This window comes from Pimephales promelas, chromosome 4 (assembly GCF_988280905.1).
Source record: "Pimephales promelas chromosome 4, fPimPro1.hap1.1, whole genome shotgun sequence".
Lineage (NCBI taxonomy): Eukaryota > Metazoa > Chordata > Actinopteri > Cypriniformes > Leuciscidae > Pimephales > Pimephales promelas.
In genome coordinates this window covers 50,200,062-50,223,350 of record NC_142772.1, presented here as the reverse complement: position 1 = coordinate 50,223,350, position 23,289 = coordinate 50,200,062, and the positions used below count along the sequence as shown (strand labels likewise).

Here is a 23,289-nt window from a genome sequence, read left to right as displayed (position 1 = left end):
GTCATCACCGTATTAAAAGCGCTCCGTTTCACTGCCTGTCTCACTTCAAGTATTATTGTGCGCAATTTTCTAATCCTACTCTTTTTCTAACAATAACTATTCTCCGTTTTAATCTATGCCGTCACGAAAGCAGTTTTCTTCAGCGTGATTTCCCTTCAGGCATTAGGTGTCCCAATCGTGCAGGGTGGCAGCTGAAGGACCCCGTGTGTCTGAGGGAGAATCCGCTAATGTGTGTCTGTCACCGCCACTTTATTCAGCTAAATCACATTTCGACACTTTAATTCGACAGGATTTCTCTCATAATCGGACATTAATCACACAGGCACTCATTTTATATTATATATATTCCTCCGGAGATTCGCGCGATAAACCTCAGGAGAGTCCGAGCGAACATGAGCGCGCCGGAGACTGTGGACCGGGTCGAGCTGTGCGAGAGTCTCCTGACATGGGTGAGTTTAGCTCTCTCTCTCTCTCTGAGATATATATATATATATATATATATATACACACACACACCTAGACTAACTGTCCTGTACTGATATATCTGCTGTAAATCTGGCGCTTAATTCGGTTATGATGAGAACTGGAGCTTGACTCTATAATACGGGATTCATTTGTTTACATTTACTCTCTCTCTCTCTCTCTCTCTCTCTCTCACACACACACACACACACACACACACACACACACACACACACACACACACAACCCCTAAACCTACACACACACACACACACACACACACACACACACACACACACACACACACACACACACACACACACACACACACGCACACACACATATCAGTGTCGTCATCAGACGGCTGATTGGAGTGTACTGGCAGAACTGTGATTGAGTGTGAGGAGCGTTCATGACGTCATTCCCATATTCACCAGTTGTGTTGATTTTCAATAGTAATGGTTTTAAAACATCTCCAGTTTCCTCTGGCTGGCGGTGTCACGTGACGTGTGGTTCGGGGCTGTCAGACATGTTTGTGTGTTAGTGTTGTGAGCATCAGCTGTGGTTTCAGATGTGTGTGTGTGTGTGTGTGTGTGTGTGTCAGCTGTGGTGTCTGAAGGGAAGCGGCGCTGTGATTTACTGCTGATTTCTGTGCACAGCGTAAAAGCTAAACGTTACGTTATTATAATCTTTCTTTTGCGTGTAATAACTGTGTGCTGTAATCAAGGCACAGTAGAACAGCATTAAAGCCCCGAACCCGCAGAACACGACCCCATATCCACCAGAAACACTGGTTGCAGTCCGACTAGGCATGTGCCGGTATCAAATTTTCATACTGCGATTAATTCAATTGATTGAGCTTTAAGTTTTATCACGTTATGGTATTATCGTATAATATACAATATTTTAATTGCACAGGAGAAACGGATGGATTGGGGGTATCTAAAAAAACAACAACTGACACCACAATGTGTAATTGTGATTGTCAAAACATTTGGTAACTAAACAGAATTTTATTAAAGGGTTAGTTCACCCAAAAATTCTGTCAGTATTTACTCACCCTCATGTTGTTCAACCCCGTAAGACCTTCGTTCATCTTCGCAACACAAATTAAGATATTTAAGATATTAAGATCACTCCTGCATACTAGTCCATAGGCTTCTTGAGGGAATGACTCTTGCTGGCATTGAAAAGTCATTAAAGACATCGTTAAAATAGTCCAAGTGACTACAGGGGCTCAATCTTAACTTTATCAAACGACGTGAACACTTTTGTGCGCAAAAACAAACAAAAATAAGGACTTTATTTCAACTATTGGTTTATTTCTCCCTCTGCCTCGAGTCAGGTTACTAGTTTAATAGCGTAAGCTTCTGTTATTGTACGTCACACGCATCACACACATGACCAGCGTCGGCCAATAGTGAGCCTACGTGTGACGTAGCTCTACGCAATCACACTACGCTAACTGACTACAGGCCCATGGAGAAGGAAGTGAATAGTTGAAATAAAGTCGTTATTTTTGTTGTTTTTTTGCGCACAAAAAGTGTTCTCGTCGTTTGATAAAGTTAAGATTGAGCCCCTGTAGTCACTTGGACTATTTTAACGATGTCTTTAATGACTTTTCGATGCCAGCAAGAGTCATTCCCTCAAGAAGCCTATGGACTAGTATGCAGGAGCGATCTTAATATCTTAAATATCTTAATTTGTGTTCCGAAGATGAACGAAGGTCTTACGGGGTTGAACAACATGAGGGTGAGTAAATACTGACAGAATTTTCATTTTTGGGTGAACTAACCCTTTAAGTTTAACGATAACGTTACAATGTTGTCATGTACAATGACTGGTAGGCTGCTTTTATATTATTGCTTAAATTTGATTTCAATCTTGATTCGATATTATATAGATAAGTCGGCATGTTAATTTTTCTCAAGAAAAAATATCGCGCATAATGCTGTAAACATACAGAGAGAAATTTAATATAATGCGGTTTTCATTTGGCCTATAATAACAAATATGAAATGACAAATAAACATATATTAAAGTATGTAATATAGTGCACATACGTATTTAGCCAAAGACTCCTCTCTAGCCTATAATGCTAACCCAATCAGCCTGATTAGATCAACAAAAGGCCCAAATGACCTTTGAGATGTGACGAGACGTTACGAAACCTTGATTACCTCAAAATGGAAAACCGTGTGTGCACTTTCTCAGTTAAAAATACTGTTGTACTGGAACCTAAATTAAACATTTAAATAAAAATGTGTAATCCTACACTAGCCTAGCACCAGCAATTAATTGAGCATTGTATTAATCAACACGAGTAAAATAATAGAACAAGGCCTGTTTTAGTAGCTTTAGGAAGCGTAACGCCGGTAAATATTGTATCGTGTTCAGTCGGCGGTTCTGTCTCCTGAAGTTCTGTCCCTGCGCCGGTCCGCTGTGTAGCAGCGCGAGAGATCGGCTAAACCTCTATTCTTAATAGCCGCGAGTCTCGTGAACGCTACACCGCTACTTATCACAGATGTCGGTTCGCCTCGATTGTTCTACGTTTACACTTTCACATTGCACACACTTTAGATCAATTTATTTAAGTTGAGTTTTTTTAAATACTTACTCTTTTTATCTTTATATAGGACATAAAGAGGATATTTCGTTTACATTTTATTTTGTTTTTGACTGCTACAATCAATATAATTTGTTGTTTGCCTTAATAATGTGGATAAAAAAAAAACAGTGCTTTAAATTCAAACCAAAAAAAAAAGTTTATAAAAATGTTACGCTATCGATACCGAAAGGTTGAAACATTACATCGTGATAATTGTTTTAGCTATATCGCACAGCCCCATATTCCCTTACAAAACAGCTGGTTTACAGCAGAATAATGTTTCATTCATATTTTTTTATCAAATGTATGCAGCCTTAGTGAGCAGAAGACACTTATTTTATTTTTACTGACCCAAAACTTGTGACTGGTAGTGTGTGTCCCATAAAGGAAAAGCAAATCGCAACTTCAATTTCAAGCCGACTTTAAGTAATAATAATAATGTCCCTTTACTACTTTAGTTAAGGCTTTTGCTCGAGTCTCTTCTCTCGGCAGATGTGAAGCGTCTCACACACCCAACACACACATTCCTCTCACACACACACACACGCTCAGATCAGCTGACGCGCCGTCTTCCTGTTTACGCTCCAGCTGAACCTGTCTGAGTGACATCAGCAGAACCAGATGCTCTTCGTTTCCGGAGACGAGGGCGTGTCTTCCTGAGGAGTTAGCATGAGCGAGTTTAGCCTGATGCTAGTGATGAAATCCACAGCACAATAGGGCTTTGTGTTGATGCTGGACTCTGTGTTTGAACTTGTGCTGCAAACGCCCAGAAAACCCTTCTCCATTGTGGAGACCTGCCGTCCACCAGCAGGTCTTAGTTCAGATTACAGCGCATTAGGCAGACGTGAATGGAGCCTGTGTGTGTAATGGACACTTGAGCTCAGGACACACACACACTTGAGTTTCCCAACTCGTCATGTGACCTGCGATTACGGCGTTCTTCCCTGTAATGGATCTGAACTGATGAAGCTCAGCCTCTCATTGGCTCTCTGTGTTTCTGCGGTCTCATCTAGAGCCCTAAACAATCACTTTGATTTCTTACAAAGTTTTAATTTTTATGGATTCTATGGATTGTATAATTTTCACGATTTCAATTAATTAGACATGCTTTTTGATTTAAGAGCATCCCAGTTTAATCCTTCTTGACTCTTGAATCAAAAAGCATGTCTAATTAAATGAAATGGTGAAAATTATACAATCTAACAACAGTTTAGTAAAAGTTAATACATTAACAATAATATACAAAAATGACGTTTTCAGGCCCCTGTGAAATATGCTTTATTTTTTATGCTATACTTCCTCAAATTTTGTTTCCCCCCAATGCCATGTTTAACATGCCAATATTTCTGATTCCATTTTAATGGTTTAATAAAATTTTAATGATCAAAAAACAAACATGAAAAACATGCAGACTTCAATAGTATTCTCAGACACTAGTCCATCTGATTAAGTGTTCAGTCCTGATTTAGATTTTTGTTTTTATCCAAAATTTGCCAATTCCTGTGACTTCCGCATTTTACAGTAAATTCCGTTTTCATCTCTTTCCGTGACTCGTCTGAAACTGTAAAGGAGTTATTACCGCATTCGGTTTGAAACGACCGGTATCTAAAAGTATTTTCTATATAAAATGTATTTTGCTACATTTTTCTAAATGTCATCATAATCGTTTGTTAACAAACAGATATTCATTATTTCTATGAGCTCACTGTTTCTGCCTTAAATGATTAATTTGTTTAAATGAATACATCTAACTGTGATTTCGCATAACTCAGTCCCTCTGATGCAGATCTCTGTAAACTGAAATGTGGACTCGAGCGTTTCTGTAAAGCTGCTTTGAAACGATGTGTACTGTGAAAATCTCTATATAAATAAATGTGAATTGAATGAATATGAATGAAGTTCAGACGGATACGGGTCTGCTGTTTTTCACACACTATCAGTGAACTACAGGAAGTGATGCGTTGTGTTTCTCTGATCCCCTGTCGCTGTGTGTGTGTCCAGATCCAGACGTTTGGCGTGGAGGCGGCGTGTTCGACCGTAGACGAGCTGACCGGTGGCCTGGCCATGGCACAAGTCCTGCAGAAGATGTGTGTGAGCCAGCACAATCTGAGCCCTTTCATTTCATCCTAACGATGTCACAAACGATGTTTCTGTGTGGTTTTAAGATTATGGTGCCAAAACAATTTGTTGCATTGAAATTTCATAAAATAGCAGTGATCAAATGTAGAAATCGATCACTGCGTAGTCATTGCTGTATGAAATAAATACATCTCAACGCTTATTACAGTTATACATTATTTTGATAAATATTTAGTCAGGAGCAGTGAGTGATTTTCTCTCAGTTTTTAGTTGTTTGATTAACATTAATGACAGGTTTATTAGGCTTCTGTCACTTTAAGACCGGATGTACAGGTCCAATACACTGACACACACCCAACTGTTTACGTTCATCATAACTGCCTCTGTTTACGTTCGTCACTGTTGGGTCACTGGACCTGTGCATTCAGTTCATTCAACCACAATAAACTGGGAAAAAGAACCCAGTTCAGTTCTTCCACACTGATTACAGTCTCTATATCTAGAGTTTATGATGTGATATATTTATGATACAGATATATCCCTTATGATGAACCCATGTGTGTGTCTCTCTCAGTGATGTTGTGTATTTCACGGATGCTTGGATCAGTCGTATTAAAGCTGATGTCGGAGACAACTGGAGGTTAAAGGTATTCATCAGCTCTCGTTCACACACACTTCTTCACTCATCTTACTGCGGCTTTCATGTTTTCTTCTTCTTTTTCATTTTCAGATCAGCAATTTAAAGAAAATATTGAAAGGTATTCTGGATTACAACCATGAGGTGAGACGCTTATTTCTGTGTGACGCGTTTATGTTGGTGTATGTCACATTATTTTCTCTTGAATTGACCCATATGTGTGTGTGTTGTTGGTTCTGCAGATATTGGGGCAACAGATCAATGATTTCACTCTTCCAGACGTCGGTCTCATCGCCGAACACTCAGATGCAGCAGAACTGGGCCGAATGTTGCAGCTCATCCTGGGCTGTGCTGTTAACTGCGAACAGAAGCAGGGTAAAGTGTGTGTGTGTGTGTGTGTGTGTGTGTGAGTGTGTGTGTATGTGTAAGAGTGTGATGCTGACGTTGTGTTGTGATCTTTTTTCCAGAATATATCCAGACCATCATGATGATGGAAGAGTCTGTGCAGCATGTGGTCATGACCGCCATCCAAGAGGTGTGTGTGTGTGTGTGTGTGTGTGTGTGTGTGTGTGTGTGTGTGTGTGTGTGTGTGTTACAGGCTGCTGTTTGGTGTTTAACGTGTGTATGATGTTGTGTGCAGCTCATGAGTAAAGAGACGCCCGTGTCCTCAGGAAACGACTCGTATGCGGACCTGGACCGACAGGTATGGTCAGTCTGGATCTCGGTTCTGAATATTAATGATGATGATCCAGCATTATGAGTGTTTTCCTCTTCATCAGCTGAAGAAGACGGTGGAGGAGCTCAGCGACGCTCTGGCCACCAAAGAGGAGATCGCTCAGAGATGCCATGAGCTCGACATGCAGGTAAAGCTCATCCGTCACACACACACACACTCTCGTCTCTCGGATGCTCTGCTCTTCAGCGGGTCAGATGTTAGTGACTGTAACGGGTCCAGTGATGATGATGATGATGATGGCGACGTAACTGGTGTGCGCTGGATTGCGTTGTTAATCTGGAAAATGTCAGGAAAGGTTCTTCTTGCTGACGAAAAGCAACGACACACTTGAGCAAACCTGCACATCGGTCCGAGACGAGTGTGTTTCATCAGCTGGAAACACTGGCAACAGAACGCGCTCAGATTAGAGCCCGACCGATAAAGGATTTTGAAGGCCGATACAAATATTTTGGGGTTTTAAAATCCCATATTCCGATATATCGGCCGATATTCTTTTATTAAATCTTGTTGGATTTCACACACGTGTAAAAGAAAAGCTAACTTTTCTGCACAAGATACATTTGATACTTTTTCTCTATGTCTAAATGTTCACTCCTCGCTAGTATAACTTACATTTTGCAATGCAGGGACTGTAACTAGAGATATACTGGTTATAAATACAGTAATCATTACTTTTTTTTTAGCTGAAAGAGTTCATTGTGGTTTCCAAGCTCATTGATGTTAACGTTAGCGGTCTTCCACTGATGATAGTGGCGTTAGCTAGCTTTGTGGTTAGCTAGTCTATGATGAGTAGGGTTGGGTATCGTTTGAATTTGAACGATTCTGATTCCGATTCCTTGTTTCGATTCCGGTTCCTAACGATTCTCGATTTCGATTCTTTTAAGAGGCTGGGTCAAAAAAGTTTAGCTAACCATGCTAACCAACGGCCTTTCTGAAGGAAATACTCCTTCTGTCACAAATATTCCTTTTGTCACAAATTTAGCATTTTGCCGAGATTTCGTTAATTTTTAGAAAAGTGAAGCCACACTTTGGACCGCCGACGTAAGCTACTCATGTTCGACTCGCGCGGTTATGCCAACACTTCCGGTAGACGCTTCTTCATTGGTGTTGTTCACGGGTTTCTTCTTCCGCTCGGCGGACTGTGAATATCGAAACTAGGAATTGAAATTTGAACTTTTGAACGATTCCGGGAAAAACTAAAAGTTAGTCCCGGTTCCAATCGATACTCGATTCTCGATACCCAACCCTAATGATGAGCCATAATTTAGCAATAGATAACATCATACTGCAAATTGTAAAACATACATTTTCAATATAACAGGCCAAGGAGAGATGATTGAAGCGTGTTTCATCCGTTTTTATTTTATTTTTTAAATATTCATTTATCGGCCATTATAACTGTCGATACTGATATTTTGGAAAATGCCTAATATCGGCCGATAATATCGGTCTGGCTCTAGCTCAGAGTGTGTGTGTGTTTCATCAGCTGGAAACACTGTCCACAGAAAGCGCTCAGATCACGCTGAGCTTCTGGTGTTGTCGATGAACAGTGTGTAGATATGAGTGTGTAGATGAGAGTAGAAGTGTTTCTGAATGCCAGTTTGATGTTGTGTGTTGAAGTGTGTTTTCTCAGCTTACTGATGCGCTAACACAGGTGTATGCACTATAGGAACCTAATTTTCCTAACCTACTAATTAATGCACTTTAAAAAGTGAATGTCATTTCATTTTAATAAAAGATGTGATGCTTGATTTGGTTTATATTTTCTTATTGCGCTCGCTGGCGCCCTCTGGTGGACACAGGAGACAATACAGCACTCGGATCCTCTGACATATGAGGACAAAATGAACCCTTGGTCTAATAACACTACCTAGTCCGTTCTCTGAGATTTGTTTTCATGATAATCGAATGTAAAGAGTTTTATCTCTAAAAACTGTTTAGCGTATAATGCTAGTATAAAGAGCATAGTAATCAAAAAATGAAAATCGCTAGTGCTCAAAATAGCCCCACACTGACGGTAACATAATGAGGATCCCTACATCCAGACCGAAGCATTGGTTGACTAGATGTTATTAGACCAAAGGTTCGTTTGGCGACAGAGATGTCCTTTGAATATTGCCTTAGAATTTGATTAGCGGTGTAACGATACACTAATGTCACGATTCGACACACGACACTGAACTCACCATACCATATTATCCCCATACTCCAAGACACATAGAAGGTGAACAAAAAATGTACTGTTGATTAAAATGCTCAGTTTTATATTATCGTGTGTGTGTAAATGAACAGGCTTTTAGACTCAGTGCTGAAACCCGAAGCACAGACGATAGAGACGCCAGAATAACAATATTCATGATTCTGAAGATGAAAACACTGAGTTTAGTCATTTAGTATTTATGCCATTTTGACAGCCCTAATACTGACTGTGTGTGTGTGTGTGTGTGTGCTCCTCTGCCTTGCTTCCGAAGGCGTACCTCGTCCAAGAGGAGCGAGATAGACTGAGGTTAGAGTGTGTTGATCTAGACGAGAGGGTAAATGTGTCTCTTTTCTTCTGCTCTCGCTGCTGTCTGCTTGATAACGTCCCTGAGTAGTGTGCAGGGCCTTTAAGTGTGTGTGTGTGTGCAGTGCAGTCACCCCATAGGCTGATCCTCAGTCATGTGACCCTCGGCACATCCAATCAGCTGTTGACTGTAGCGCTTCATATCTTGTACACATGGATGATGGATCCATCCTGCAGCAAACGACCCAAAGTTCAGTGTGTGTGTGTGTGTGTGTGTGTGTGTGTGTGTGTGTGTGACGCTGAACAAGTGACCCGCTGCTTCGTATGTGTCAGACGCCGCATGATGCCTATTTTTATTCAGTTTAAGACATACGTCTGTACGTCTGCTTTAAAAGCATAGATCCATTTAGAGAATAACCCTGTTTTAATTTGACTGAAAACATGCTTTGATAGCAAATAAATATTGAAGTAGATCTTTAACCTGTCAGAGCTGAACTGAGGTAATTGTAGTTAGAGCTAATGAAGTATTGCAGATTATAGAAAAGTTTCCTGTAAAACAAATGTGCTAAACCTTTTTTAAACAAAATCTATATTTTACAAAAAAATCTGAACTCTACAATTGTTTTAAAATCTGATTTGAAGTTGATATCACAAAGATGTAGCCACTAAAAGTAGCTTTTCCATAGTAATGCAGTGTCCAGTGTTTATAAGCGTTCGAAGGATGCCTCCTGATGATTATTACTAATATACACTATATTGCCAAAAGTGTTGTGACGTCTGCCTTTACTTGCACATGAACTGTAATGTGTGGTGAACCTTTTCTTCTAAAGTGAGGCGGAGACCAGGACACTCGGCTGCATCTTTTTAAGCAGGACTCTTTATTGCTGTTGCATTGCTGGAGTCGGCTGCGTCCAAATCTTAGCCAAGTCTAAACTAAGGGAAAATTTACCATAATCCCCCTCTACCGAACAACCCCTCACCATAACCCCACACCATTACCACCCGCTTTGGGGTTTACGTGGCGTAACACTTCGTGGCTGAGCTGCTGTTGTGTTATATAGACCATTTCACAAGATGTAAACAACACTGGTCCAGAAGCACTTCCTGTTTAAGTTTGTAACTGTTTTCTTTATTTCACATGTAAAGAAAACATCTTAAAGATGTTTGTTTAACTTTTTGATTTAGTTTTAAATGTTCTGTTGGTTGTATTTTATCCCAGCTTTTATGTAGTGTTAAAAAACTGAAACAGGAAGTGCTTCTGGACCAGTGTTGTTTACATCTTGTGAAATGGTCTATACCGACTGCGCTGGAGTGCCCTGAGCTCCTGAGAGCGACCTATTGGGCGTTTCCCAATATTTTTGGCAATATAGTGTAGTATGTTATACAGATAAAGACAATAAAGTGCATCACACTGACAGTCACATAGGTATTGACTCCACATTATCCTGTCTTTGACTCTCTGTGTGTGTGTGTGTGTGTGTGTGTGTGTGTGTGTGTGTGTGTGTGTGTGTGTGTGTGTGTGTGTGTGTGTGTGTGTGTGTGTGTGTGTGTGCAGGTGGCAGCTCTGCAGGAGGAGAAGAGCAGTCTGCTGGCTGAGAACCAGGTGCTGATGGAGCGGCTCAACCAGTCGGACTCCATCGAGGATCTGAACAGCCCGGCGGGCCGCAGACACTTACAGCTTCAGACTCAGATGGAGCAGCTGCAGGAGGAGACCTTCAGGTGAACACACACACACACACACACAGGACATCATGGTTACATCACCACAACACACACTCCAGTAGCTTAAACAGGGTTTCCGCGAGCCTTAAATGGGTCTTAAAAAGTCTTAATTTGCATTTTCACAAATGAAGGCCTTAATTAAGACCGTCATGAATCTTGGACTTTCCCCGTGTGTAAGTGCTGTAATCGGGTCCCAGTTTCTGTGTTCTGGTGAGTCTTTCTCTACAAGCATGTCTAAAAACAAGCCGGTCCGATTTCTCTCCTTCTGGCGTGTGAAGAGGATCTTATTTTAATATCTCCGGCCCTTAATCTGCACGTTCACACACACACACACACATTGGGTTGGGCGACACCAACAGAGCCCAGTTGTAACGCACTGGAGAAGATCCAGCTGAGCCTGAAACTGATCTGAGGTCAGCACAGACGACACTGAACACTATTGAGCAGAACTGTAACTATAAACACTGACTCAGGAACTGTGGACACTTGTGGAAGAGTTCAACATGATGATGAGATGATCAGTGTAACTCCACAACAACTACACAAACGTCTCCGCTAACATTCAGAAGCGTGTAACAGTGAAGCTCTCCCGGAGCTAAAGCTGCTGTTACTCCTGATCCTGGATCAGTCAGATCCGCCTGTGCTGTTATTGAAGCTCGTGTGAAGGCCCCGCCCTCTTCTAAACTGTAGCTCATTTGCATTTAAAGGGACACACACACACAAACGGTGCGTTTTTGCATTTATTTGATAAAAAATACAGATAAATATTATTCCAGGTGAAATCATCTGTTCTCCATGTGAATATACACTAAAGTCATTTATTCCTGAATTTATCATCATTACTCCAGTCTTCAGTGTCACATGATCCTCCAGAAATCACTCTAATATGAGGATCTGATGATCAACACACAGTTATGATTATTAACAATGTTCTAAAAACAGTTCAGATTTTTGTGGAAACTGTATTTTATTTTGTGTGTGTGTGTGTGTGTGTGTCAGACTGGAGGCAGCTAAGGACGATTACCGCATCCGCTGTGAGGAGCTGGAGAAGGAGCTGCTGGAGGTCAGAGGTCAGAACGAGGAGTTGACCTCTCTGGCTGAGGAGGCGCAGTCGCTCAAGGACGAGATGGATGTGCTGAGGTGAGACATACACATCTGAGCGGACACACACACACCTGGGGCGAGACACACCTAAACACACACACCTAAGCTGACACACACACCTGAGCTGACACACACACACACACACCTGAGGTGAGACATACACACACACACACACACACACACACGGGTCGACCAACCAGCAACCTTCCCATCTCTCTCTTGAATCCAACACTGAAGTGATTAACCTGCAGTTCCTCCACCGGCCACTAGAGGCGCTGCAGAAGAGACTCACTCCCATAGACCCGCATGTGAATTTGCCCAAATTTACAGCACCAATAAGATGGCGACGGCCGGCTCCGCCCATTTTGGGCTTCAGAAACACTACAGGTGATGTCACACACACTACGCAAACTGGCGGTTATGGTAAGGGGCGGGCATTTCCCAAACACACTCGAAGCGCTCGACCAATCACAACACACTGCTCCAGCTGACCTATCAGAGCACAGTGTGCTTTTCAGGAGGAGGGGCTTCATAGAGACAGGAAGTAAACAGAGCGTTACTGACAGACCGGGAGCCGCAACAATGGAGAATATGAGGAGAATAATCAACATTCAAGCAGGAGAACCTGTTCTAGTAGAGCCGGAAACTGTCTGTGTGTGTGTATCCTGCTCAGGATGACCTCTGACCTGTGTGTGTGTGTGTGTGTTTCAGGCACTCGTCTGACAGGGTGTCGAAGCTGGAGGCGCAGGTGGAGGCGTATAAGAAGAAGCTGGAGGATCTGGGAGACCTGAGACGACAGGTGAAGCTCCTGGAGGAGAAGAACACCAGTTACATGCAGAACACACACTCTCTGGAGGAGGAGCTGCGCAAGGCTAACACCGCTCGCGCTCAGCTGGAGACCTACAAGAGACAGGTGTGACACACACACACACTGCATATGGTGTTAATAGTGTTGTCAAAAAACTTGGTACTTCGGTACCAAGTCGGTACTAAAAAAAAAAAAAAATGTTACGGTACCAGGTTAATCCAGCTCTGTTCTAGACGCGATGTCTGAAACGTGCACAGTTGCGTCCTCTTCATAACGCTGATATGGCTCTCTCTCTCTGAATCCACTTGTTGAAACGAAAGGAGGAAAGAGCCACATATGGAAATATTTTGGATTAGGCTAATGTCACGTTGCCATAAGAGGCCGATTACATGCAAATTCGCAATTTCAAATATAGGCGTGATTCAAGCGCGCTCATAATAAAAACTCGTTGGCGTTGCATAGCAACGACAGACGCCGCGTGAGAGCAAGCGCTTTGGAAAGAATAAGCACGCGCAAAAATATAATTAAAAAACACGCGCGACATGTGAACGGCCTCTAAAGTGCTTTCGGGGTAGTTTTACGAGTACATGAGCACAGTAGTATCTACCCGACACCAGAGTACTACTGGTATTAGTATTGTCATTTAATGTCAATGCCAGTTCTAGGCGTATTCTTGCCTTTATAACTCAGCAGGTTTAAAAAGCCTTTTTAAAATTAAATATGAATGCAGTTTTAGATTAAATAAAAGGACAGTCAAGTCAAATAAAACATGTTTTATGGTAATGCTACAAAGATACCATTCATCAACATTACTTAGTTATCAACACATTGAGTGAACAATATATTTTTACAACATTAATTAATGTTTGAAAATGTTATTTATTACAAACACCTGATTGTTCATGTTTGTTCACTTAATTCATTGTGCATTAAATAAATAATGGATTAAAACTTTACAAACAACTTTAAAAATGTGTTAGTGTACTATTACTAATACTATTGTTTATTTTAGGTCATTTTATCTAATCTTTTTCTAAAGTGTTTATAATACAAATGTACAGTTTCCATACTTGTAACCATACTTGATAAACACTTAAATATATGTAAATTTAAACTAAGCTTTGGTACCGAAATTGGTACCGAGAACCGTGAATTTTAACTGGTATCGGTACCGAATACTGAAATTTTGGTACCGTGACAACACTAGGTGTTAATATATCGCATAGCCTTAGAAAACGGTGTAATAATGAACGTCCGCTTCCGGTGCGTTAGCGGTGACTCGCCGCGGGTAACCTGCAGTGGAGGATCAACATGACGAGTCTTTCGAGTCAAGTGGCGTGTTATCTCTACGCATTTTGAGCTATCCGCGTGTATCCGTGTATGTCTACGCCATTAACGTCCGAGTGATGCCGCGTGTCTGTACACGTCAAATGTCCGCGCGAAACGAAGCAAAATGTAGATCTACATCTGGGGAGCGATGGTAAGGGAACCGTCATAAACGCCATTAACCCCAGTGACGGGTATGTTTAGGGACGGGGTTTAGGTAAGTCATATAACGTTAAGTCAACGGCGTTCATAAACACGCTAAAAAGCGATTATGCATCTTGATAGCACGCCAAAAATGGAAATACGAATTGGCGTGTCATACACACGCTACTTCATGAGATCAGTCTGGGAGGATCGTTCAAGCGGAGTTGTGCACTGCTAACGAGGAATCGAGACGCCCTGATTACAGGATGAGTTTACACGACTGAAGCGCAGACGACTCGCTCTGTGTTCTGTGCTGCAGCCGCGTGTGTGTGTCGTGCAGCTCTTAAAGCGACTATCCCACCATCTCTATAATAACACTGATCCTGTGTGTGTGTGTCAGGTGGTGGAGCTGCAGAACAAGCTGTCCGAGGAGTCCAAGAAAGCAGACAAGATGGAGTTTGAGTATAAACGAGTGAAGGAGAAAGTCGACTCGCTCCAGAAGGAGAAAGACGTAAGAGAGTCTGTTGTGTTTGTACTCTATATATTCCCTCTTGTTATTTGAGTCCTCATCATCCTCAGCTCCGGTCTTCCTCTCAGCGAGGAGTGACGTTTATTCATGTAGCACTTCATACAGCTCTGAGTGTGTGTGTGTGTGTGTGTGTGTGTAGCGGATGAGGACGGAGCGAGACTCTCTGAAGGAGACGATCGAGGAGCTGAACTGTGTGAAAGCGCAGGAGTCTCAGCTGACCTCAGGTGACACACACTCACTCTTATATTGACGTCCCTCCGATTCCACGAGTTTGTAGTTGAAATTGAAGTAATGTGCTGAAATTATTATTTATTTATTATGTATTGATCAAATCTAGTCATTTAAAGAAAAATAAAGTAAAAAATAACAAAAAATCTCCAAAGAAATGTACAAATTTTTATCAAAAAGAAATAAAATGATCTTAGTTTCTGGACAAAAAATACATTTTAGGGCTTCAGGTGATTTTGACCCGCGAGGGACGGATGAGGGTTAAGGATATACAGCGTGTGTGTGTGTGTGTGTATATAACCAATGTGCAGTGTGTCATGTGTGTCTGATCACTGGGGTTTCCTCAGGCTTGGTGCCGCTGGGCAGTAACGAGCCGTCTGATTCGCTGGCTGCAGAGATCGTCACACCAGAGATTCGGTATGTGAAATACTGTCTAATACACTATATGAAATTAATACACTATATGAAATTAATACACTATATGAACACTGTAAACGCATGAAAGACTCCAGCGGCTCAGACTGTATCTTTATTGTGCTTTACTCTAACTGCTGCATTTTTTTGTTTGTCTGTGTGTGTGTGCCCGTACCCGTGTGTGTGTGTGTGTGTGTGTGCCCGTACCCGTGTGTGTGTGTGTGCCCGCAGCGAGCGCATGATCCGCCTGCAGCATGAGAACAGGATGCTGAAGCTGGCGCAGGAGGGCTCAGATAACGAGCAGATCGCGCTCCTGCAGAGTTTACTGGAGGACTCCAACAGCCGGAAGAACGAGCTGGAGACGGAGAACAGGTGCAGGACACACACACACACACACACACTCATGACCAGATCAACATCAGCGGTGGCGCTGTCCCTCAGGCGGGGCGGGATCGCAGCGTTCACTGGTCGACTGTAATCTAATGCTAACGCTACACTTAGTCTTTAGTACACTGAGTTTTTAAATCAATGCTTTGCTAAATTTACAGACTGTGGAAACGCATCATTACAGTGGTGAGAAGGGTCCGTTCCCGCACAGCTCTTTATATGATCTATATCAGCGCCTCCCGCTTTTTCACGTCAGTTTGGGTGACTTGTGTGAATCCAGCAGATCCGAAGTGGGGGTGTGTCTAGCTCGTGGCCTGATTGGCGGCAGCTCGTCACGCTCACTGTGCAGAAACGCGCCCGCGCGAGGATGGCATCGAGCTTGTATACTGTGTTTTGCCCTCGTATCCTGTGCTCGAGTTTTGAGACTAAATAAACGCCGTAGGGCCGTTCATATATCGTGTCGGGAAAATCTGACCGAATTTTACTATTAATAATAAAAGATAAGCTAATGTGCATTCATGTAAATGTCAAGTAATTAATTTTTTTGATTCATTCTTTTTATAAAAATGATTCAAAGGCTGAAGCATATTTATTATGTGCCCCGGGGTCGGCAGGGGTCAGCAGGGGTCGTGGCGATGGACGTTTCTGGATATTTCCCGTGGGCGAGGGCTTCGATTATCTCTCTCTCTCTTTAGACCATACATGTGTGTGTCTCCCTGAGACTATACAGTACATCACAACTGCTTATTGTTTATTTAGTCTCAACTATTGTCATCCAGCTCTAATCTGAAAAACACACACACACACAATGTTACAGGTGTAATGAATGAACTGAAGTGTGTGTGTGTGTGTGTCTCAGGCTGGCCAATCAGAGGCTGCTGGCGGGTCAGTCTCAGGTGGAGGAGCTGCAGAAAACTCTTCAGGAACACGGATCCAAAGCGGATGATGTGAGTCCCGCGCTTCATGACATCATCATCATCATCACTCCTGCTGTGGATCTGATTGGCTGTGGTGCAGCCGAAAGCACAAGCTCATCGTTCACACACACACACACACACACACACAAGCCCATCGTAACTTATCTCAGTTTTAAGTTTAACATGTTTTTAACCGCTATAGTTCCGTCACGGATAACCCTGATACACACTGACCTCTGTAGCGGCTCATCACGTGTGTGTCGCACTAACGCCTGCTGTGTGTGTGTGTGTGTGTGTGTGTGTGTGTGTGTACTAACATCTCTCTCTTCACTGTGATGTCACTCATGATGTAGCATGATCCAGGCCTGCCATTGGTCGTCCTGCTGAGTGATGCCTTCGTCATCATCATCATCATCAGAAGCACATGTGTGTCTGTTACTTTAGTCTGGCCGTCTGCTTCATTGATCGTCATCCGCGTGTGTGTGTGTGTGTGTGTGTGTGTGACAGGCGTCTGTTGACTCCGCTCTGCCGTCCTCTCTCTCTCCGTCCGCTGTGAGTACACTCCAGGCATTGTGCTGCTTGATTGTTGTGTGTGTTCCACTGGATCGCATGCGCATCTCAGACACGCGTGTGTCACGCGCCGCATCATCAGACCCGTGACCCGAGCATGATGGTCCGCCCAGACGGAGCGCTCCTGCTGAGTGTTGCTTCTGCTCTGGTCTTGAAGGTGTTTCTCGTCCTGCATCTTCGGTTCTGGAGTGACTCGTGTTTGCATGTTAGCGCTCCGCGTTTGCTAGCCTCAAAGGGATAGTCAGTTCATTTCTGTAATTATGCCGACCACTGATCTACAGTGTGTGTGTGTGTGTGTGTGGGGTGGTGGTCAGCGCCCTCTGCTGGCCCACAGCTCTCGAACACACACTCCTCAGTGAGCCTGCAGTGTGTGTGTGTCCAGCAGGGGGCGCTGCGGTTTCACATGAGCTGTAATCCTGAGTTTCCCATCTTCTGTTTCAGACGGTCTTGATGAAGAGGAAGTGTCAGGAGCACCTGTGAGTATCCGCCGGTGCTGCGATGTTCCTCACGCCCAGTTCATCACATGACTGAGAGTGTGTGTGTGTTCTTGTTTAGAGAGAGACTCCGGGACGCCACTAACGAGCTGCAGAAGAAGAGCTCCGAGATCGAAGAGCTGGAGAACAAACACAGTTCCAGCGGTGAGACTCCACACATCACACACACTCTCGCTCAGTGTGTGTGTCGCTCAACGTCAGGCTCTCGCTCAGTGTGTGTGTGTGTGTGTGTGTGTACTGCAGATGGTGTAACGAGTGTGTGTGTTGCTGTTTTCAGCTCAGAGGATTGAGGATCTGGAGGACGCGCTGAAGAAGAAAGATGAAGATATGAAGCAGATGGAGGAGAGATACAAGAAATACCTGGAGAAGGCCAAGAGTGTACGTGTGTGTGAGTGTGTGCGCGCGTGTGTGTGTATTTGTGAGTGTGATGCTAATGTTGTGTGTGTGTGCAGGTCATCCGTACGCTGGACCCCAAACAGAATCAAGGTTCTGCTCCTGAAGTTCAAGCCCTGAAGAACCAGTTGCAGGAGCGCGAGAGGATGCTGCACTCACTCGAGGTCACACACACACACTCTCACACACACACACACTCACTCACTCACTCACTCACTCACTCACTCGAGGTCACGCACACTCTCACACGCACCCACACACACAAACGCACACTCTCTATCGCACTCTGCCCTCACACACACACAAACTTATTCTCTCACACACACACACTGTCATGTGACTGTACTGTGTGTGTGTTTGCAGAAGGAGTATGACAAGACGAAGTCTCAGAGAGACCAGGAGGAGAAACTCATCGTGTCTGCCTGGTACAACATGGTGTGTGTCACACTCTCTCACCGGAAAACACACACTCTCTCGAGTCACCAGAACACCTAATATAACTAATATAGAAGTAATGATAATATGTGTGTGTGTGTGTGTGTGTTTCAGGGAATGGCTCTGCAGAAGAAGGCGGCTGAGGACCGGTTGGCCGGCACCGGGTCGGGTCAGTCGTTCCTGGCCCGGCAGAGACAGGCCACCAGCACCAGACGAGCCTATTCGGGTCACGGCCAGCCCACGGCAGCCAGGTAGAGCATCGCCACAGCAACCCCAGCTCAGCCAATCAGGACCCGCCTCCATCCCATAATGCCCTCTGATGAACCCGGGTCTCTGGACGTTCCTTAATTACATCAGCATTAATTAACCTACACACTCCTGAACGAGCGTGTCATTTCCCGTCGGACTCCTCTGTTTAACGGAGGCTTTGCAGTATTTTAAGGGTGTTTGTTCCTGACGCACAAAAAAGTTGGAGTGTGTGTATTAGTCTTTATATCCTGTCATCTTTATCTTCTGTTCATATCTATGCATTGAAAGAGCTGAATGTGTGTATCTCGTGACGGTCGTTTAAAGGCGCTTCATGACTTTGTTCTTCCTGTTTTTGGTTTAGTTGATTATTCCCGATGCCTTAAAACACTCAAGCTGCTGTCAATCACTGTCACTCGAGTCGCGCGTTCTTCACTCATGCTAAGCATGATGATCTTCCTCAGAACACTCGTTAACATCTCCCGTCGTTAATATCTCCAGTAAACGTGTCTTGATTTAAGAATGGAATGTTTAGATAAAAAAAGTCGCAATTATCTTTTAAAAAGTTTTATTCTGTGGCGGAAACAAGCTTGTATAGATATTTGTTCTTGTTTTAATCATAAACTCACTCAATTACGATACATTTTCCACCAAAAAAGTTTTTAAATCGTCAGTCGTTTCGCTGCTTCTGCACTAAATGTATCTTGATGTAAGAATGTTTAGATATTTAGATAGCTGAGGAACAACATGATGTTTGCAGGTTTTCTTCACGATCATGAACCGCGACTCTAGTGACGCTAGACTGAATCTGTGACTGACACCTGTCAATCTCTCTCTTTCACAGTGATGTTAAAGCATGAGCGGCAGGGGGCGGGGCTGCATGACATCAGGGGGCGGGGCTTGCATGATTGACAGTTTAACCCATCGCTGCACACTAACTAACCCATCAGCGCCCGTGTGCTATCCCAGAATGCACTGGTCAGAAGTGGGCGGGGCCGACACGTACTGGTAAAGACGGATGAATTCCATCATCAAGCCCTGATGTTCCTCACTCATGTTTAGATGCATCGATCATTCTTCCAGTATCTCCTGTAGTGTATGAGCCGCACGAGCGAGCGAGCTGGTGTTTCCAGCAGGATCGGTGTGTGTGTGACGGAGATGAGTGTATCTGTGACTGATCAGGATCGGTGTGTGTGTGACTGAGATGAGCGTGTCTGTGACTGATCAGGATCAGTGTGTGTGTGTGGCGGAGATGAGCGTATATGTGACAGATCAGGATCGGTGTGTGTGACTGAGATGAGCGTGTCTGTGACTGATCACGATCGGTGTGTGTGTGACTGAGATGAGCGTGTCTGTGACTGATCACGATCGGTGTGTGTGTGACGGAGATGAGTGTATCTGACTGATCAGGATCGGTGTGTGTGTGACGGAGATGAGTGTATCTGACTGATCAGGATCGGTGTGTGTGTGACGGAGATGAGCGTGTATGTGACTGATCAGGATCGGTGTGTGTGTGTGGCGGAGATGAGCGTATCTGTTACTGATCAGGATCGGTGTGTGTGTGTGTGTGTGACGGAGTGAGCGTATCTGTTACTGAGCAGGATCGGTGTGTGTGTGAGACGGAGATGAGCGTGTCTGACTGATCAGGATCGGTTGTGTGTGACGGAGATGAGCATATCTGTGACTGATCAGGATCGATGTGTGTGTGTGTGACGGAGTGAGCGTATCTGTTACTGAGCAGGATCGATGTGTGTGTGTGTGACGGAGTGAGCGTATCTGTGACTGAGCAGGATCGGTGTGTGTGACGGAGATGAGCGTGTCTGACTGATCAGGATCGGTTGTGTGTGACGGAGATGAGCATATCTGTGACTGATCAGGATCGGTGTGTGTGTGTGTGTGTGTGTGACGGAGATGAGCATATCTGTTACTGATCAGGATTGTGTGTGTGTGTGTGTGTGACAGAGATGAGGGTGTCTGTGACTGATCAGGATCAGTGTGTGTGTGTGTGGCGGAGATGAGCGTATCTGTTACTGATCAGGATTGGTGTGTGTGTGACGGAGATGAGTGTATCTGTGACTGATCAGGATCGGTGTGTGTGTGTGTGTGTGTGTGATGGAGATGAGGGTGTCTGTGACTGATCAGGATCGGTGAGTGTGTGTGTGTGATGGAGATGAGGGTGTCTGTTACTGATAGTGTTGCTCTCGCTTCTCTTCTATTTATTTGATGCTGAATCAGTAAGTGCTTTTGATGATTCTGACACGGCAGTGACACTTGCACTGCTTCCTTCATCAGCTGTTGCTTCATTATCACGCGGCGCGATCATGTCTGCGGTCGACGTCTGCTTTAGTGTCGCTGTAACCGGCGATGGATGATTGAATGTTTGAGGCTTCCTGATCACTGTGGACTGAGTTCAGAGGTCAAGCGTCTCTCACAGCCGTCCATGAGCAGAGGAACGCCTCAAACGCGGGACACGTGATGCACTGCAGTCGTGAGTGTGTGACTGCGGTGCGAGTGTGTGTTCATCAGAACTGATATCTGAAGTAGCAAACATTTGTTACATTTGCCAAGTTTTATATTGCTTGTATACAATATGTCTGTATGTGTGCGCCGCTGGAGTGTTCAGCGGGCCGATGCGTGTCATACGCGTCTCCGCTGATGAACCTGTGCTTCCAACGCTGCAAACCTGTACAGTTGATATTCAAGTTGTAAATAAAGCTTGTATAAAACATTCATGTTTCAAACTCACGGCTGTTCTTTGTTTTTATTTGGCTTTTGGATCTACTTTTGTTCTCCTGACGCAGGGATGCTCATCACACTTTCATTTCTGTTCGAGTTTAAATGTGCGTCAGATCGGCGTGTCAACTAAAGCTACATCACTTCTGATCATGTTTCTGCAGCTTCACGTCTCCTTATGTTCTTCATCATGTTCATCTTCATCTATAGGGCGTAAGCGTTGGCCGAACATTTGTTACAACAAAGAAAGTCAGAATCAGAGAACATGAGCTCAGACTTTTAACCTGGAAATTTCCAGAAACTCATTTGATTGTGTTTGCCCGTCCGATCAGACGAGGATCAAACATGTAAAACACCACCTCCTGCTCTCGCTCAGGCTCTAGCGTTTATATCATCCTTCTTCCTCTTATTTGCTCGCGGTGTTGAACATCGAATTACTTGGAAACTTAAAAGCTAAGGTTTGTGTTTATCAAAGGAAGATCCGAAGTCAATGGAAGCTTGCAATTCTGACTATATCTCACAATTCTGACTTTATATCACAATTTTGACAATATCTCGCAATTCTGACTTTATATCACGCAATTTTTACATTATATCTTGCAATTCTGACTTTATATCGCGCAATTCTGACTATATCTCGCAATTACAACTTTATATCTCGCAATTCTGACAATATCTTGCAATTCTGACTTTATAATCAGGCAATTGCGACTATATCTCGCAATTCTGACTATATCAGGCAATTCTGACTATCTTGTAATCGCGACATATCTCACAATTCTGACTATATCGCAATTCTGACTATTACTCACAATTGCTACTTTATATCGTTCGAGATAAATAAAAGCATGCAATTCTGAGAAATAAATTCAGAATAGTTTTTTATTCTGTGGTGGAAACAAGCTTCCATAGAAATCCGACATTCAGCATGTGATCCTGCCACCATCAATACAATTAAAGGTGAATAGAGAAAAAAATCCTCGTCTATCAGTGCATCCTTGGGTCTGCTGGCCGCCCCGCTCATGATGCTCTGTGGTGGAGTTTGTTTTCTCTGTTCATTAAACCTAAACTCTCTCCGTGAGTCGTCACGCCTTCACTGATAAAACATCCCACCTGACGTGCTCTGAGATTCACTCCGGCTCGTCTGAGATTGTTCTAATGCAGCAGAACATGAGTATCAGCCCGTTCCCCAGGCTCGTCGTCACACACACACGTGTGTTTGCTCTAGCCCCACACACACTCCGCTGATGTCAGCTCACACACACTCCAAACAAATTAGTGCTGTCCTTCACAGCGTGGCCGAGTAATTATTCTGATCAGGCGAGCCTCGGGAAAACTGGCCTCACAATGTGTGCATTTATGAAACGCTTGATTTTAATTTCAGACGGCCTGCAGCCGCCGACACACACACACACACACACACACACACACACACACAGCTCTCACTGGCGATCTCAGGCGTTCGTCATGCTTACACTCTAATCAGAAACACAGGTGAGAGCCTTCACACACACCGTCTCTGTGTTCTGTGGGACTCGTTCATCTGAGCATTAATGTAGTCTGATGCTCACACACACCTAAAGCAGTGCAGCTCTTCTGGAGGAAGTGATGTCATGTAGCAGTCATGAGTTAATGAACTCTCAGGCTTGTGCTGGTATAGATGAATTATGTGATTTCTGTGGGACTGAGAAAGAAAACTATGTCCACTTATTTTTATTGCATTTATAGCGAAATGTTGTGGGTAGATTTGGAATGTTTTCTTTGTAAATGCTTAGTTAGGGATGAACGTTTATTTTCCTATGAGCGCGAGCGTC

General features: G+C 43.7%; 1 protein-coding gene across 3 annotated transcripts; it reads left to right on the top strand.

Annotated features, from left to right (window-relative positions):
• The first annotated feature begins 15 nt into the window (after window positions 1-15).
• Window positions 16-21,483, top strand: hook3 (hook microtubule-tethering protein 3). Of its 3 annotated transcripts, XM_089130685.1 has the most exons (24): window positions 16-449; window positions 5,072-5,157; window positions 5,724-5,796; window positions 5,880-5,930; window positions 6,029-6,161; window positions 6,254-6,321; window positions 6,427-6,489; window positions 6,566-6,649; window positions 10,581-10,744; window positions 11,747-11,887; window positions 12,563-12,764; window positions 14,530-14,640; window positions 14,798-14,882; window positions 15,234-15,303; window positions 15,532-15,672; window positions 16,547-16,634; window positions 17,112-17,156; window positions 17,616-17,650; window positions 17,730-17,812; window positions 17,946-18,046; window positions 18,121-18,225; window positions 18,425-18,496; window positions 18,611-18,747; window positions 19,587-21,483. In XM_089130685.1, exons 1-24 carry the CDS (start codon window positions 393-395, stop codon window positions 19,600-19,602), a joined length of 2,211 nt encoding a protein of 736 aa, XP_088986811.1. In that variant the 5' UTR covers window positions 16-392; the 3' UTR covers window positions 19,603-21,483. The 3 variants fall into 3 exon arrangements, with proteins under 3 accessions (XP_088986811.1, XP_039517404.2, XP_088986812.1); XM_039661470.2 differs by lacking the exon at window positions 17,112-17,156 and having other exon boundaries at window positions 19-449; XM_089130686.1 differs by lacking the exon at window positions 17,112-17,156 and having other exon boundaries at window positions 21-449; window positions 18,611-21,483.
• The last annotated feature ends 1,806 nt before the right edge of the window (window positions 21,484-23,289 follow it).

Coding starts and splice junctions, on each gene's coding strand:
- hook3 (XM_089130685.1), top strand. CDS start 393: ATGAGCGCGCCGGAGACTGTGGACCGGGTCGAGCTGTGCGAGAGTCTC. Junction 17,157..17,615: donor CCTCTCTCTCTCCGTCCGCT/GTGAGTACACTC, acceptor CTTCTGTTTCAG/ACGGTCTTGATGAAGAGGAA. Junction 18,047..18,120: donor ACCTGGAGAAGGCCAAGAGT/GTACGTGTGTGT, acceptor GTGTGTGTGCAG/GTCATCCGTACGCTGGACCC.